This window comes from Trichophyton verrucosum (genome assembly GCF_000151505.1).
Source record: "Trichophyton verrucosum HKI 0517 chromosome Unknown contig01231_1.f1.exp, whole genome shotgun sequence".
NCBI classification, from domain to species: Eukaryota; Fungi; Ascomycota; class Eurotiomycetes; order Onygenales; family Arthrodermataceae; genus Trichophyton; species Trichophyton verrucosum.
Genome location: NW_003315134.1, coordinates 1 through 15,846, shown reverse-complemented (window position 1 = coordinate 15,846; position 15,846 = coordinate 1). Strand labels below are relative to the sequence as shown.

General features: G+C 51.8%; 7 protein-coding genes across 7 annotated transcripts; 3 read left to right on the top strand and 4 right to left on the bottom strand.

Moving 5' to 3' along the window:
- Positions 1 to 512: 512 nt before the first annotated feature.
- Positions 513 to 1,824, bottom strand: TRV_08016 (uncharacterized protein; the record flags this gene model as incomplete). The annotated part of the gene is made up of 4 exons (XM_003017919.1): positions 513 to 693; positions 769 to 1,194; positions 1,257 to 1,326; positions 1,395 to 1,824. The coding sequence occupies 4 exons, from the start codon at positions 1,822 to 1,824 to the stop codon at positions 513 to 515; spliced, it is 1,107 nt and encodes a 368-aa protein (XP_003017965.1).
- A 796-nt stretch (positions 1,825 to 2,620) lies between these two features.
- TRV_08015 (urea amidolyase, putative) lies at positions 2,621 to 5,887 on the bottom strand (the record flags this gene model as incomplete). The annotated part of the gene is made up of 7 exons (XM_003017918.1): positions 2,621 to 2,894; positions 2,993 to 3,177; positions 3,357 to 4,980; positions 5,038 to 5,135; positions 5,194 to 5,392; positions 5,469 to 5,752; positions 5,873 to 5,887. 7 exons carry the CDS (start codon positions 5,885 to 5,887, stop codon positions 2,621 to 2,623), a joined length of 2,679 nt encoding a protein of 892 aa, XP_003017964.1.
- A 460-nt stretch (positions 5,888 to 6,347) lies between these two features.
- Positions 6,348 to 7,362, top strand: TRV_08014 (uncharacterized protein; the record flags this gene model as incomplete). Its single annotated transcript, XM_003017917.1, has 2 exons — positions 6,348 to 6,419; positions 6,481 to 7,362. 2 exons carry the CDS (start codon positions 6,348 to 6,350, stop codon positions 7,360 to 7,362), a joined length of 954 nt encoding a protein of 317 aa, XP_003017963.1.
- Positions 7,363 to 7,492: 130 nt separating this feature from the next.
- On the bottom strand, positions 7,493 to 9,087 carry TRV_08013 (thermophilic desulfurizing enzyme family protein; the record flags this gene model as incomplete). The annotated part of the gene is made up of 6 exons (XM_003017916.1): positions 7,493 to 7,907; positions 7,971 to 8,248; positions 8,308 to 8,543; positions 8,602 to 8,696; positions 8,760 to 8,847; positions 8,904 to 9,087. 6 exons carry the CDS (start codon positions 9,085 to 9,087, stop codon positions 7,493 to 7,495), a joined length of 1,296 nt encoding a protein of 431 aa, XP_003017962.1.
- A 459-nt stretch (positions 9,088 to 9,546) lies between these two features.
- On the top strand, positions 9,547 to 11,418 carry TRV_08012 (uncharacterized protein; the record flags this gene model as incomplete). The annotated part of the gene is made up of 2 exons (XM_003017915.1): positions 9,547 to 11,000; positions 11,127 to 11,418. 2 exons carry the CDS (start codon positions 9,547 to 9,549, stop codon positions 11,416 to 11,418), a joined length of 1,746 nt encoding a protein of 581 aa, XP_003017961.1.
- Positions 11,419 to 11,914: 496 nt separating this feature from the next.
- TRV_08011 (uncharacterized protein) lies at positions 11,915 to 14,010 on the bottom strand (the record flags this gene model as incomplete). Its single annotated transcript, XM_003017914.1, has 5 exons — positions 11,915 to 12,396; positions 12,548 to 12,998; positions 13,142 to 13,240; positions 13,325 to 13,590; positions 13,728 to 14,010. The coding sequence occupies 5 exons, from the start codon at positions 14,008 to 14,010 to the stop codon at positions 11,915 to 11,917; spliced, it is 1,581 nt and encodes a 526-aa protein (XP_003017960.1).
- A 1,084-nt stretch (positions 14,011 to 15,094) lies between these two features.
- On the top strand, positions 15,095 to 15,268 carry TRV_08010 (uncharacterized protein; the record flags this gene model as incomplete). Its single annotated transcript, XM_003017913.1, has 1 exon — positions 15,095 to 15,268. A coding segment is annotated over one exon (174 nt), but the record flags the coding sequence as incomplete, so codon positions are not given.
- Between the last annotated feature and the right edge of the window lie 578 nt (positions 15,269 to 15,846).

Sequence of the window (15,846 nt, the reverse complement as noted above, 5' to 3'; positions counted from 1 at the left end):
GAGAGACGCAGACAGGGGCAGACAGCCGAAGAGAGACTCTCCAGCCTCCGGGTTTCAGCCTGAAGCGAGTTGGTGATCGAGACTCTGCTTCCGAGTCGTCCATCAGCTGCAGATGTTTTCTTTTTTGCCTCCCCTCTTCCAGCAATAGCTGGACTGGACACCATCTCGAAGACTTGCAACCGTGGTATCTCGCCTGTTCAATGCATGTACGATGTACAGCGGACTGCAGATTCGCTCCTCGTATCAGCGGCTTTATCTCCATTATGATTCTAGTGTCTGCTTGACGAGGCTGGAATCCCATATACGGGATGCATACAGACATGGTACAGTACGTCTCTATGCATATACAAAATATTGAGCGAGCAGGGGTATCGGCTAATGGCCTACGGTGGCATTGTTGACTCATTTATTATTAAAAAAGTAAGCAAAGCAGATCTAACTAACGGAAAACTACCAGCCAACCGGGGAATAGGGAATAGAGCGGAGGAAGCAAGGCGCTCCTTCACCTTTTTTTAGGTGACGGTGTATCCGCCGTCAACACGCAGGTCCGCGCCGGTGACATACTTGCTAGCGTCACTCGTAAGGAAGACGACGGCACCCATAAGATCCTCCGGCACACCCATCTTGCCCTGGGGAATCAGCGAGGTCCATTTCTGGTTCAGGTCTGGGTTGTCATCGAGGATTTTTTGTGTCCTAACCACAACGGACCCCCTTGTTAGTACCATAGATAAGGATGCAATATATAACTCTCGACAAGAGTAGACTTACAATGCAGTCAGCATGTATCCCGGGCTGATACAGTTAACCCTGATGCCGGCTCCAGCCCATTCGACAGCCAGCGAAGCCGCCAGGTGCCGGATCGCCGCCTTTGCGGCGTTATATGGTGCCTGAGGCTGTGGAACATTAACAATCGAGCCGGACATGCTTCCTATCAGCACCATACTACCGGGAGCCTTGCGTTCCATCAGATGCTTGGCTACCTCGACGGCAAACAAGTAGGAGCCGTCAACATTGACTTTCCACAGTTTCTGGATGCGATCGTAAGGGTAGCTGATGGCATCGAAGTTCTCGGTAAAGCCAGCCGAAGTGACCAGGTGGTCTATCTTGGTGTGTTTCGAGATAATCTCGGCAATACTGGCATTGACAGACTCGGGATCGCCCACGTCCGCATAGTGAGCTGTGATTTTTGGCAGGCTGTTGTTATGCCGTCAGCTTCGTCATATAGGCTGGGTATCTAAAGCAATGATTCTACTGACCGGTCAAGGCCCGGGTTTTCCTTTTCAAACTGCTCCAGCAGCTTCTTTGCCTGAAGCTCTGCTTCCTGTTCTATACAGCTGTTAGCTAAAACCACACATCAATTGTTTTTTCGTTGTTTGTTGATTGTTGCAACGTACTGTTCAAGTCCACAATGGCAAGATCAGAGCCAGATGCGACCAATGCTTGGCCCATCACCAGTCCCAGTCCACGCGCACCCCCTGTGATGACGGATACTCGGCCCTCGAGCGAGAATGAGGCCAGCGTCCGCTTGAAATGTCGACCTCCCCGGCCCTGCACGATAGGGGTCTGTGGCATCTCATCGTCCGGAGGGTACTCAACTCTCACGCTATCATCTGTTCGAGCCAAACCGCCCTCTGCATCGATAGCTGCCGCCGGAACCTTCTCGTTATCCTTGTACAAAGCGGTTGAAGAGGATATGTTTCTTCTGTAAGCCGCTTGCTGCACTCCGAATCGTCCTGCAGTAGCGGCAGCCGAAGGTCCTCTGATGATTGATGACGGACCGCAGGCGGCCCGAAGCAAGCTGCTCCTCGCAGATAGTCTGAACATGGTGTCTATCTCTCTCTCTGTGTGTGTTTGTGTGCCTTTCTGCTATCTCTTTCTATGGCAGATGTAGTCGATGACTGAATCACCTCTGCTGGGATCGAGATTTATGGCCTGCTTGCAGACGTCATGCAAATTAGTAACTCAGCGGAGCTGCGCAGCTTGCATCGAGCCAAAACCGGTCGCTTACCTTGTTCTGTAACAGTTCACCACCCAGGTGGCCAATGGACAGTCAACTTCAAACAACGACCTTGGTTTTGTTCACCAAGACGGCCGCAGCAGCAAGTTGGACTGGGAAGAAGAGATAGTAGGGGTAGTAGGAGTATGTGCAGGAGGAAAAAGAGGACGCAGATGATCAGGGAATAAAATCTCTTCCCAGGCGAGCCCGAGGAGGACAAGAAATATGGGACCTCTCTTCCATCGCTGATCCACCGAAAGGTCACTTGAGCACCTGTTACTAGCCAAAGAAGCCGCAGGATGGCAGCGGGCGGAAAGGGGTGATAAGCGATGAAAGGGAGGCAGAGCTTCGGGCGCGCCTTTTTTTAGCTGGCACCTTACGCAAGGCTTTAACTGGAGCTTTAACTGGCCTTAACTGGCTTTAACTAGCTTTTTAACTGGCTTTAGCTGGGGTTTAACTGGAGCTCGGCCAGGGGTTTCCCTTGGTAGGTGGAGTCGCTGGCGGTGGCGGTCGGGCTTCCAGAAGGGCGAGACTCGCTCTCTTTGCTTATTCTCTTACTTTCTGGCCAGGGTTTTTTTTTTATTTATCTTTTTTATTTTATTTTGATTGCTGATTTCTATCGGTCTAGATCTGATGGTTGGTGATGGTATTTTGAGGTTTATATATACAGTTAAGGAGAAAGCTCTTCTCTCCTCGAATCGCCGCCAAAAAGAAGAGAGAAACAGCTCGGAAGATGTGTAAACAAACGAATAAAAAAGGACTCGTCATCGTATCATCCATCATGTATAACCCCTTGAAAACAAGAATGCCGCGACGTGAAAATATATTGAATACTTGGATGGGAGGGATATCGGCCTTGTCCAGGGACCGATGAGCTGCGAAGAAAAGCCATCGTGGCCTGAAGGAGTCGTTGGTTTGCTATGTTTCTGTTGTCCTTGGACGATCAATAAGAAGGGGGAGGTGGAGATGCTTTTTTTTCGTTTCTTCTTTACATACTCCGTACGGGCGAGAAGATACCGGCCCAAAAGAAAAAAGGATGATCGGAGCCCATGGTGGGTAACTTCGTTGCGATATTTGATAATTCCAACACTAAGACGAGAGACCAGACATTGGATTTGTCTACTCTTTCTTTCTTTTCTTCTCAATTCATCAGCAAAGATGTCAATCGATCGTTTGACCGTCTTTGATAGCCCTGGCCAAAGGCCGAAAATCGGCCCCCCCCTTACGACTCAGGGGCTTCCGGTTCGGCAGCAAACTCGACCAGCGCTGTGCCAGCTTTGCAGATATCCTAAAAAAAAAATAACATTTTTTGTCAGCCATCGCCTTCTAGACTCTTGCTTTTGATCGTTGTAAGGCTTACCCCCTGTTTATGCACAATCTTCTCCACCACACCCTTGATGGGACTCCTGATAACAGTTTCCATCTTCATACTCTCGATCACAACAAGAGGCTGGTCTTTCTCCACTACTGCACCTTCAGCTACTTCCACGCGCAGAATCTTGCATGGCATGGGAGCTAGGACGCTGTTGGTCAACTCTTTAATACCAAGCGCCTTCTCCATCCACTTGGCTCGGGGAACCTTGAGTCTGTACTGTCGTCCGTGCTGGAAGGCAGTGATAGTATCCTCGTCACGAATTACGGTGGTATCAAGACGAGTATGGGGGAAGAAAGAGGTAAGTGACTTGCCGTCGGCCGAGAGCGTGGCAGTAACGTTACTGAAAGTCTTTTCATTGTTGATGGTCACATCATAGCTCGATGGGCCAGTCTGATAGATCTGAACTGTAGCCGGTGTGGCCTCGGGGGTATTTGGGGCCGTAGCCTCGACAAAGGTGAACTGACGCTGCTGGTAGCCCGGGCTAAAGCCAATGCCTGCGCCAGTGTTTCCAATTGGGTTGCTGGAGCTAGTTCCCGAGATGAAAGTTGAGAGGGCTACCTGCGCCCAGAGCTCCGGTTCGACTGGTTCCTTAGCGAACAGCTCCTCGCGGTGCTTCTCGATATAGCCGGTCTCCACTTCGCCGGCAATAAAGTCGGGGCTCTTGCACACACGCTTGAGGAACTCGATGTTGGTGATTGGGCCAGCGACTTCGTACTGTTCAAGGGCCATGGAGAGGTTGCGCAGGGCTTCGGTGCGGTCTGCGCCCCGAACGATGAGTTTTGAGATCATTGGGTCGTAGTGTGAAGAAACTTCATCACCGGCAACGAAGCCGGCATCGATACGAACGTCCTCAGTAGGCTGTGGAGTGCGGACGTGGATCAGCTTACCGGAGTCCGGCACGAAGTTCTGTTCGGGGTTTTCAGCGTAGATTCGGGCTTCGATGGCATGACCCATGGTAGCCATTTTGGCCTCGACCTCTTCCTGGGTGAGAGGGAGAGGCTTTCCCTCAGCTACAAGTAGCTGCCAGTGAACAAGATCCTGACCAGTAACCATTTCCGTGACTGGGTGCTCGACCTGTAATCGAGTGTTCATTTCCATGAAGAAGAACTCGCCAGTGTCGTTGTCGAAAATGAACTCGACAGTGCCGGCGCCTTCATAACCGACAGCCAAAGCGGCATCTCTCGCCTTGGCCCAGAGATCCTTTCTTGTGGCCTCTGGCAGATGTGGTGCCGGCGACTCCTCGAGGACCTTCTGGTGACGACGCTGGACACTGCAGTCTCTCTCTCCCAGGGCAACGGAGTTTCCATGCTGGTCCGCGAACACCTGGACTTCTATATGGCGTGGAGTGGTAATGTACTTTTCAATAAGCATGGTATCATCACCAAAGGAGCTCTTTGCCTCGGATTTGGCGGATCTTAGCTGGTCTTGGAACTCGGCAGCACTGCGGGCGATACGCATACCCTTTCCACCACCGCCCTTGACGGCCTTGATGAGGACGGGATATTTGATTTTCTCAGCCTCAGCGGCGAGGAAGTTGACGTCTTGGTTTGTGCCATGATATCCGGGGACGCAGGGAACGCCAGCAGCAGTCATGATCTCTTTAGAACGACTATAGTGGTGTTAGCATAAACTGCAGATTGCTGTTAAAACTGCTGTGAAAGCTCACCTCTTGTCTCCCATAGCGTCAATGGCTGAAGGTGGTGGCCCAATGAAGATAAGTCCGGCATCTGTACACTTCTTTGCGAAGCCAGCATTTTCACTCAACTGTGTCTTGTTAGCATCTATCGTCGCGCTGGTGTTCAACCAAGGTCTAGTAACGTACAAATCCGTAGCCAGGGTGTATTCCCTTGCATCCCTCGCGTTTGGCAATCTCAATTATTCGGTCTCCGTCCAGGTAGGCAGAGGTTTCACCTAGGTTATAGGCAAAAGGAGAGCTCAAGGCATGCTGAGCATGGGCGTCAGGGTCGGTGTACAGGGTTGTTACGCGGATGCCATGCTGTCCAGCTGTTCTTCCCACTCGTCTGCAGCGATAAACAGTAATTAGCAAACAAACAGCTCGACAACAGCTGTAATTGGCACCGAGGAAGCATCTCTTACAGAGCAATCTCTCCTCTGTTGGCAATAAGGATCGAATTGAGCGAGGTCGTACCCTTGCCGGTAGCTGTCGAGGAGCTATGGCGGAGGGACGAGGCAGCAAAGAGGGCGCGCTGGGGGATGCGCGAGGCAGAGGCGCGCAGGAGAAACGACATGATGGACGACGTTGAAGCTGGTCGACTAGAAGCCCAACACCATGTCCAGTTCAATTCGATGCAGAGAAGAAGATTTCTGTCTTTCTCTCGATAATCAACACACTGGAAGAAAAATGAAGCCGCGCGAGTTGCCTAGTTCGGCAATTCTGGGTGGGCGCCGATGGCAAGCGGGCGGTCGGCGCGCTGTTCCGGTAATTACGTTGTATTTACATATCGGACGCGGATACCGAAGTCACGGGATGCTCGGCTTACCTTCCATTTTGTCATTCACGTGACTTGTTGCCTATTACGTCATACAACAGAAAAAAGCTTGGAACTTTTTTTTTCTTTGCTTTTTTGATTTCTTTATAGATTTTCAGGCTGAAGAATATCAATGAACCGGCAGGAAGATACGCGCGCGTTAACAGAGAGAAAAGGAGAGTCAATGGGCTGCAGATAGCTGGATTGTTATTGTTTGCTGGAGAAGGAGTGCGTTTGGTTTGTCTGGGCAATCTGACGCTCTTTCCGCACCTGTCTGGTGTCTGGTTGCCAAATAACCATCTAAGCAGCTGCGAGTGTAGCTGTCAACCTCAATTGACTGTCGCCGTTTGATACCTGGGATTTGAAGTCGGATGATATACGTATCTTAGACAACAGCCTTGCCATTTGAGTGTTGAAGCAGGCTGTTTATGCTGCATAACGGGACTACTGCCTACCTGCCCACCGCACCCCAAGCCGATAAACCACAATGGCTGAAATTGACGAATACGATGAGTTCGAGGAATATCTCTGGATAGACTACGGAGAACCACATTTCACTGTAAGAATATGACCATTTCCCGGGGAACTCAAAAGTTGAATGCTAAACAATTGGGTGGTAGGATGACATGGCCATGTTGGTAAATCCGGACCCTGTCTTCATAGACGACAGTTCGCTCGAGGATGCGTTAGACAGTGATACGGACTGGGAGGAATATCTTTCGGATGAGTACTATGACCAGGACAAGCCAGACAAGGTCCACCGTCAGAAGAAGAAAATTGAGAGCAAGAAACCAGCTCAGTTTGACTCGGCTACGTTCTACGGCGTGTCATGGTCTGCTGGCTCACCATTGAATAATGATGGGCCCCTGTATCAACCTGGAGAGGGAGAGAAGGTGTCTCTCCTCAAGAATTGGCGTGAAGTCTTCCAAGAGTCAAAACCAAAGACGAAGACAAGTGAAAAGCTGAAGCAAGATGGAAGTATCAGAGCAACATTCCACGACCATTTATCGACACGATTCCGTCGTAATAGTGAACAGGGGGCATTAGTCAACGATAATCTCAACCTCGGCAACAACATGGAGACCGATGGACTGTCTCGTCCAGTCTCCGGCCTCAAGACTTTTTTACTTGGTTCAAGCATGTGGGCTGAGAAGAAAGGCCGTGACCATCTTTTCATGAATAATAATGGACCACAGCTCAAAAAGGGCTCCTCGGCGCGTGCAGAGGCGAAACCTAACAATAATCTCGATATAATACTGCCCCCTGCGCCAAAGAATATCGAAGAGTACAAAGAGATCATTACTACCGCGCCTCCGGTTACACAGAAGCGAGGACGGAAGAGAAAAGCAGATGTGACTGTTGAGCAGACCACCCCTGACTTAGACTCTAACTCAGCCTCTGGTCTTACCAGGAGCTCGAAGCGTAAGAAGGCCGGCCATACAAACGGCATAAAAACCGCAACATCTTCTCGGCCCATACGATCTTCAACAAGGCGGAAGTAGTTATTCTGAATTCTTGATTGTTCTTTAAGCCTTCTAAATTTGCTATCCTATCGTGTACTATCTTTACATAGTCAAGTCTTCGCTGTAAACCATCCCGTTATCCAAGATTATATACAACCCATCATATAAATCAGGCAAACTCCTTGTTGAATGCTCTTCCAATAACCATTCTTCTAATCTCACTAGTACCAGCACCAATCTCGTATAGCTTGGCATCCCGGAGGAGTCGTCCGGCTGGGATCTCGTTGATATATCCATTGCCTCCCATCAGCTGGATGGCATCGAGACTGCACTCAGTAGCACGCTCTGCGGCGTACAGGATGGCACCAGCACAGTCCTGTGTCTTCACCTGAGCTCCATCAGAGGAAACGGCAGACTGGTCAACTTGTCGGGCAGTGTTATAGGTGAAAGCTCGAGAGGCAGCAAGTTTGGTGTACATGTCAGCGAGCTTTCCTTGGATGAGCTGGTTGTGCGCAATTGGCATGCCGAATTGGGTACGGGTGTGAGTGTATGGAAGTACGAGGTCGAGACAAGCTTGCATGATGCTGGGGAAGTTGATTAGTCTTAACACTCTTTGAATCACCGCGCATATGGGAAAGGTATCCTACCCTAGTGGTCCAGCACTAAGAACGAGACGCTCAAGGTCAAGTCCCTCCATCAGAACCCTAACTCCCTTGTTGAGCTGGCCTAGAACATTGGCGTGTGGGACAAAGACATCCTCAAAGATGAGTTCACCAGTGTTGGATCCACGCATGCCGAGCTTGTCGAGCTTGCGGGCACAGGAGAAACCCTTGAAGTTCTTCTCAACGACAAAGGCGGTAATACCCTTTGAGCCAGCATCAGGTTCGGTTTTGGCGTACACGACGATGAAGTCAGCGTCAGGGCCCTTGAGATCCCCGTTAGCCATAAAAATTCAATCTTTTGCGGGAGTAGTCCAAAACCTACGTTGGTGATCCACATCTTGGTGCCGTTGAGGACAAATCCGCCATCAACAGCCTTAGCCTTGGTCTTCATGCTGACAACGTCGGAGCCGGCAGAGTGTTCGGACATGGCAAGTGCTCCAATCTTCTCTCCAGAGATAAGACCGGGCAGGAAGCGCTCTTTCTGCTCTGGTGAGCCATTGAGGCAGAGCTGGTTGACGCAAAGCTGGGAGTGAGCAGCGTATGAAAGTCCAATGCTTCCTAGGCAATGTTAGAACTTATGCTTAAACATAGTAAACTAATAATAAAAAATGCTTACCTGAAGCACGGCTAAGTTCTTCCATCACGACACAGTGTGCCTGATAACCCATCCCGAGACCGCCATATTTTTCCTCTGCAGTGACACCCAAGAAACTTCGTATAACCGTTAGCTGTCAATCGTACTGCATATCGTTGGACAGTGTGGTAAGTAGCTACCCGGCTTCGCCAAACTTCTTCCACATCTCGGGGGGGAACTGGTTCTGCTCGTCGGTTCTGGCAGCGACCTCCTCTGGAATTTCACGCTCTAAACATCGTCAGCACTATCCTCAGCAAGCTAACAAACCCCTGCGTTACACATACTGGCAAACTCCCGGACGGTATCCCGAAGCTCGTTCAGCTCATCTTCGGTCGGGGGAGTGAATCCCTGGGGGTGTTTTGTGGAAGCTGCCCGCCATGCGGCAACAGGTACAAACTGCCTCCGGGCGGCCAGGGTAGCTCTGGGGGCGGAACGGCCGAGGAAACGAGGAAGAGCCGACGATGCCATGGTGATGAATGCCTTGATAGAGACAGAGAGAGAGAAACACGCAGCAAAGACAGAGCAAAGTAGCAACTCCGGCGGCGACGCGGACGAAAGAAAAAAAGAGACGAAGTTGTTGCAAGCTGCCTCTTCCGGCGCCTCGGCTGACCTTCCCTTTCGGCCCAGCGGGCGCGGCTTGCGGCGGCAATACCGCCCGGTAACGCCAGTACCGCGCGTGGGGCTCTTTCGGCTAACTTCCCCTTCCAGCTCTATTTTTCCGGCGTCAAAAACGACCCGAAGAGGAAATCTTTTCGACGTCGCGATATCAGAAACGAAAACATCCAGCGAGCGACGCAGAGACGGCGAGGCTGATTATCGCGGAACCTGAGACCTGGAGCTGAGAATGATAGTAGGATAGGCCGTGGACGCTTCAATCTGTTGTTTACACCCTACGTCTCTGTGCAATTGGAGCTTCGTTGACCGATCATGGCTGCTCTCCGCGCCCCCTCTGCCGGGCTGCTGCACAGCATGCGATGCGCCCTCAACCAGCAGCTCCCTCGTCGAGCAGCAATCACACTGAAGCCGGGCTCCAGCTACCGGGTCAGGAGCGTTGCCAGCTTCACGCACGCTCACCAGGCGTCTGCCATCTCTGTGCTGCCCACCACCGTCGATACCTCGTCCGCAGACTTCCAGGAGAATGCTAAGCAGATGGAGGAAGTGCTCAAGAAGATGAGCGACCTGCATACCAAAATCGCCCAGGGAGGATCCCAGAAGGCCCGTGAGAAGCACATTGCGCGTGGGAAGATGTTGCCCAGAGACCGAGTGACCGCCCTTATCGACCCGGGCACCTCGTTCCTCGAGCTCTCCCCCCTGGCCGGCCACGAAGTCTACCCTGGCGACGATGTGCCCTCTGGTGGTATTATTACTGGAATTGGTATGGTCGAGGGCGTCAACTGCATGATTGTTGCCAACGACAGCACCGTCAAGGGCGGCACCTACTACCCGATCACCGTCAAGAAGCATCTACGTGCCCAGGCCATTGCTCAGGAGAACAAGCTTCCCTGCATCTACCTTGTTGACTCCGGCGGTGCCAATCTGCCTCACCAGGCCGATGTCTTCCCAGACAAGGAGCACTTCGGCCGTATCTTCTTCAACCAGGCCCGTATGAGCTCTCTCGGCATCCCCCAGATCTCCGTTGTCATGGGCCCATGTACCGCCGGTGGTGCCTACGTTCCCGCCATGAGCGACGAGTCTATCATTGTCGAGAACCAGGGAACCATCTTCCTTGCAGGACCGCCGCTAGTCAAAGCAGCTACCGGTGAAATCGTCTCTGCCGAAGACCTTGGAGGCGGCAAACTACACTCCACCATCTCCGGCGTGACAGACTACCTTGCCGTTGACGATGCCCACGCCCTCACCCTCGCTCGCCGCTCGATATCAAACCTGAACTGGCCCAAGACCACCTCCCCATTGACGCCCACCTCGACTTCCGCTGAACCCATCAAGGAGCCCCTGTACCCAGCCTCCGAGCTGGCTGGGATAATAGGCACCAATCTCCGCCGCCAAGTCGACGCACACGAAATCATCGCCCGTATCGTCGACGGATCTGAATTCTCCGAATTCAAGCGCGACTACGGCACCACCCTCGTCACTGGCTTCGCACGCATCTACGGCACGCAGGTCGGCATCGTAGCTAACAATGGCATCCTCTTCTCTGAATCCTCGCTCAAGGGCGCACACTTCATCGAGCTGTGCACCCAACGAAACATCCCCTTGCTCTTCCTGCAGAATATCTCCGGTTTCATGGTCGGAGCCGATGCCGAAAAGGGCGGTATTGCGAAGAACGGCGCCAAGCTGGTGACTGCTGTTGCTTGTGCGGATGTCCCCAAGTTCACCGTCGTGTATGGTGCCAGTGCTGGTGCAGGTAATTACGGAATGTGGTATGTTCCTTTACACCCTCCCTTCTCCCCCCTTTTTTCCATTCTACCTAGGAAGGAAAGGGGAAAAAAATGTCTGAGACACCCTTGAGATTAAAATCGTATACTAATCAATTTATGCATTTGCAGCGGCCGTGCATACTCACCCCGGTTCCTCTTCATGTGGCCTAATGCAAAGATCGGCGTCATGGGCTCTGAGCAGCTAACTAACGTCATGGCTGCGGTCGGCAAGAGCGTCGACCCCTCGCTGCGCGACCGTATCGACGCCGAGAGTGAGGCTGTCTTCTCGTCTGCTCGTCTCTGGGACGACGGTGTCATTCCTCCGGCCGATACTCGAAAGGTTCTAGGTCTATGTCTAGCTGCGTCCGTCGGCGGACGTTCAGAGGAAGCGAAGACCAAGTTTGGTGTTTTCAGGATGTAAATCTTTGTCATCCAAGCTGGTCTAGTTCCTTAATTTTTATAGCCTCCTTTTTTCATTTTTGGTAGAAGATACGAAGGGGATCCGCCGGGCAGGAAAATAGAATCATGTACAATTAACTACAGTTGCTCAGAGTGCGGTTTTGAGGTTGAATTTTGCTTGCTTGCATTCTTGCTTGCTCCATATACATAGCCCAGCATGATAAAAATCTATTCCATAGATAGTGGATATATAAAGGGAAAAAAAAAAAGTTGAAAAGGCATTGTAACGATTTCACATCAGGAGGGGATATCAAGTGAGACGGACAAGCTGGCAGGTAAAAAAAAATAAAGTAAAATAAAAAGACAAGGATAGCGTGTATAAGAGCCGGTAATCAATAAGTAGGATGGAGGGGAAAGGAAAATATATATACACAGGATGATGAAAGGAGTCCCGTACTTTTTTTTTTTTGCCTGTGATGGTTCGCTGGAATGAATGCTTTGCTGGAGTCAAGTCATGATTATATCGTGATAAAAAAAGAAGGTCTTTCTCTCTGCTCTTGTTCTCTTCTTTCTTTCTCGTTCTTCCATCTTGACAAGGGGGAAAAAAGGCGGGGATGGAGGGAGGGAGGGAGGGAGGGAGGCGCGAAGGTAGGAATAATATCCAAGGAAGCGGATGGAAAGGAAATATAACAAAAGGGAAACTTTTCGGAGGGAGTTGGCGGTGGTTTGTTTATAGAAACAGTAATATGTATATCACGAAATGAAGGGGCGGTGTGTAGTGGAGTGTAGTATGGTAGGAGGATCAGGATCAGGTTGAAAGAAGAGGATGGAGGAAGTAAGTAGATCTTCAGAGATGTAAAAAAAAGAAAGAAAGAAAATAGCAAATAGATGAGATATCCAAAAGAGAAAATAAGACAACAAACCAAAGAGCAAACCAGTGATGCGGAAGGGGTATAATTAAGGCGGACAAGACAAAACAAAGGACGGACGGACGAATCACCTGCAGGAAAATATGGCTGACAAGAGTACGATAAAGGCCAGGTAAATGGGGAGCAAACGCACGGAGGAGACAAACGAGGCGGGAGAGAGATAGAGAGATAGAGAGGTAGAGAGATAGAGAGAGAGAGGCGGTGACGGTCAAAGAATCACACAATCGGTCTTCATCTTTGTCCTCCTCCGATTCCGCCGCTTGTCGGCTGCTCCGCTTGCCTCCTTCTTGCGACTCCCTCCGTAGTCTCTATCTCGGTCTTTATTGGATCGGATATCCTTCCGTATGATCTGCCGGCAGAGGTCTATGAACGCTTCGTCTACGTTCGCTCGTCTTCGTGCGGAAGTCTCGTAGTATGGAGCATTCCCCCACTGTTGGGATAGAGCGAAGGCGCGCGATCGTGAAACGGCACGGTCTTCCTCGAGATCTGACTTGTTACCGACGATGACTATGGGGACTTTCTCGTCGTCTTTGATACGGATGATCTGTTCGCGGAGTTCTTGTAGTTCATTCAGGGAGGACATGCTCGTTATGGAGAAGACGAGGAGGAAGCCTTCGCCTTGTTTCATGTATAGTTCCCTAGAAAACGGGTGAGCCTTGTGAGTTGCGAGTTGCTACTACTGTCGTAGTAGAAGTAGTCGAGCAATTGGAAACTTTGGTTTGAAGGGGGAGGGCGGTGGGTGGTAAGGAGGGTCGCGGGTTTAGCTGGGGCTGTTTGAGGAGTGTCTGGGATAGAGTTTCATAGAGATTGAGTTACCTCATGGCGGCTATAATTCAGCTTGTTAGTCTGGGGATGGCCGGGGATAGAGTCGGGTAAATTGGAGGTGATGAGACTTACTGAATTGTTCCGTCCCAGCTGTATCCAGTCTGCAGTCCAACGAGTCAGCAATTGTTGTTGTAGATGCGGGTGAGTATCTAATCGACACTTTCAGATACGTACATTTCGAGAAGACATGGCCGTCCCTATATAAGGAAAGAATATTAGCGGGTATTCAGAAGTAGGTGAATAAGAAAACAGGCTGACACTCACATCTACTGCAAGGACCTTTCTGTAGGAATCTTCGATGGTCGGATCATAGCTCTCAATCCATATATTCTGTACGAACTGAGCTGGACGAGCAGTCAGCGCAAAAAGAAGACACCAAAAAAGGGACTGTATAAACCCGGCCAAGCTCTTACCGGTCAAGCAGCTCTTCCCAACACCACCTGTAGGAACAATATGGTAAAATCAGCAAAACGTATTCCCCCCTCCTCGCCTCTCTCCTTATCATCACAGTAAATATGGTATATTGCCAGAAGAATTGTAAACAAAAACAAAGAACCGGGACAAGAGAGGTTCCTACCGGCGCCCAGCACAACGATGTGATATTCCCGCCTGACATGCCGATGACGAAAGTTAGCCATGAAGTTCGCGGGAAAGGCAGAGAAGGTGTGTTTGCGCGGAGAGTCCAGAGAAGCGCGCAGATGCGGCAGAGCCATTCTGGGCCTGGGGAAAAGCAAAGAAAGGGGGCCAGGTAGAAGGAAGGGAAGGGAAAAAAAAAATATAGGGACACCAGCTGGAGGTGGGAGGAGGAAAAGCCAGAGAAGGGAGAGAGAGAGAGAGAAAGGGAGGGAAAAAGGGACCATCCATACCGTGGCTGACTCTTCGATGCCATCTGAAAGGGCAAGCTTCGAGCTGTTTTTAATTAATAGGGACGAGGAAGGGAGGCAGGAGGTCGTTTTTTTTTTTTTTTTTCCTTGGAGAGGACGCGGCGTGGTGGATCGATGCTAAGTAAGAGAGCCGGGGCAAGCAGTAGCTCAGGCGCTTCGACGGACAGGGAAGCAGAGGAGAGCAGGAGAAGGCGTAGAAGGAGTAGAAGGAGTAGAAGAAGAAGAGGCAGAGGAATAGCAGGCTGGCTATCTCTCCGTGGCCGGTGTCTTTATTTCCTGTCTCGCCCTGGGGTCGGCCCTGAAGAAGGGGGGGGAGGGAGGGAGGGAGGGGGGTGGAAGGCCGCAGGAAGGGTTCACCGTAGCACAGCCGCCAGTCACAGCAACGGCGACGGCGACGGCGAGAACTGAGCAGGAGACGCTGAGCAGGTAGCAGCAGCAGCAGCAGCAGCAGCAGGTAACTAAGTAAATTCGTAATAGCAGCGATAACGCCGGACGACGAGGCAGAGACAGGCGACCGACGCAGGAGACGGTCGAGCAAGGCCAATTTCCCTCCCCCCGAAACAGCCGGACAGTTTTGGCAGGTCGAGCGGGCAAGGGGGAGCGAGATGCCTGTCGATGGGAGGGAAAAGAAAAGAAAAGCGAGCAGCAGATGAGGACGAGGACGAGGATGATGTTGATAGCAAAGCTGCGAGCTCAGTCGGCCAGAGCAGAGGGAGGGAGGAGAGTCGTAGGGAGGCCGCTGGTGGTTGATGCTGGTGGTAGTTAGTTAGGGATGTTGATGGTGCTCGACCATGCGCGTCTGGCGAGCTGCGGCGGCGGACGAGGATCGCGAGGGAGGACGAGCTAGGGCGTTTCAGCGGCGGGACAGCCTGTTCGGTGCCTTGTCGCAGGCTGGCTGGCCGTGTAAGTATCCTGTGTATTTCTCGCGGTGGTCTCGCTGGCGTGTCTGCGTCGTCTGTCGTCTGGGGACAGCGAGAGGAGAGGACGAAAAGAATAGCAATAATAGGAGAGACGGCGGAGGCTCAGGTCGAGAATTACCTAAGAAGGCTAACTGGAGACGATGAAGAAGACGACGATGAAGAAGAAGAAGAAGAAGAAGAAGACATTGCGAGATGAAGAAGAAGACGAAGTGATGACGATGGCATCTGATATGTTTGCTTTTCTCCTCGACAGGCCCCCTATCTGTCTGTCTGTCTGTCTGCCTGTCTGTCTGTCTATCGGTCTACCTATCTATGTAACTACAGCAAGCATCTCGCGGGCTATCTACAGTAGCATCATCTCACGGCGATCGTCACTCAGCCCTCAACGGCTGCTCCGGCGTCCTCCTCCTGCTGGCGACCAGACACGGTCGAGATCAGGCATCAACCAGCTCGCTACTCACGGCTCGGGGGGGGGGGATGGGGGGGGGGGGGGGGAGGGGCTTCTTCCCTAGGGCCCAGCACCGCCAGCACCGCCAGCAGCAAGCCAGCGCTGCATCATAATAGGGCCAGGGACTCATCTGCCTGCTCTCCCTAGCCTGCCCACCCGTCTTTCCATTACCCCGGCACCGGCTCCCTCCTGTGCGTCGTATTGGTGGCCGCCAGCACGCTATACAAGCCCGTCAGGCTGATCACCCACCGCTAAGCTGTTGATGGGTCCCCAACTGGACGCTGGGCCAACTGTCCGGCGGCGCTGCCATTCAGGGAGCTTCGAGCTAGCTAGCTTAGCTGGGCCCGGGGAACCCTCGTTGTCGGGGTCGGGGGGGGGGAGAAGGCGTTGGTTAGGTCGGGGGGAGGAAGGGCCACCGGGTGAAAAAGAAAAGAAAAGGAGAAC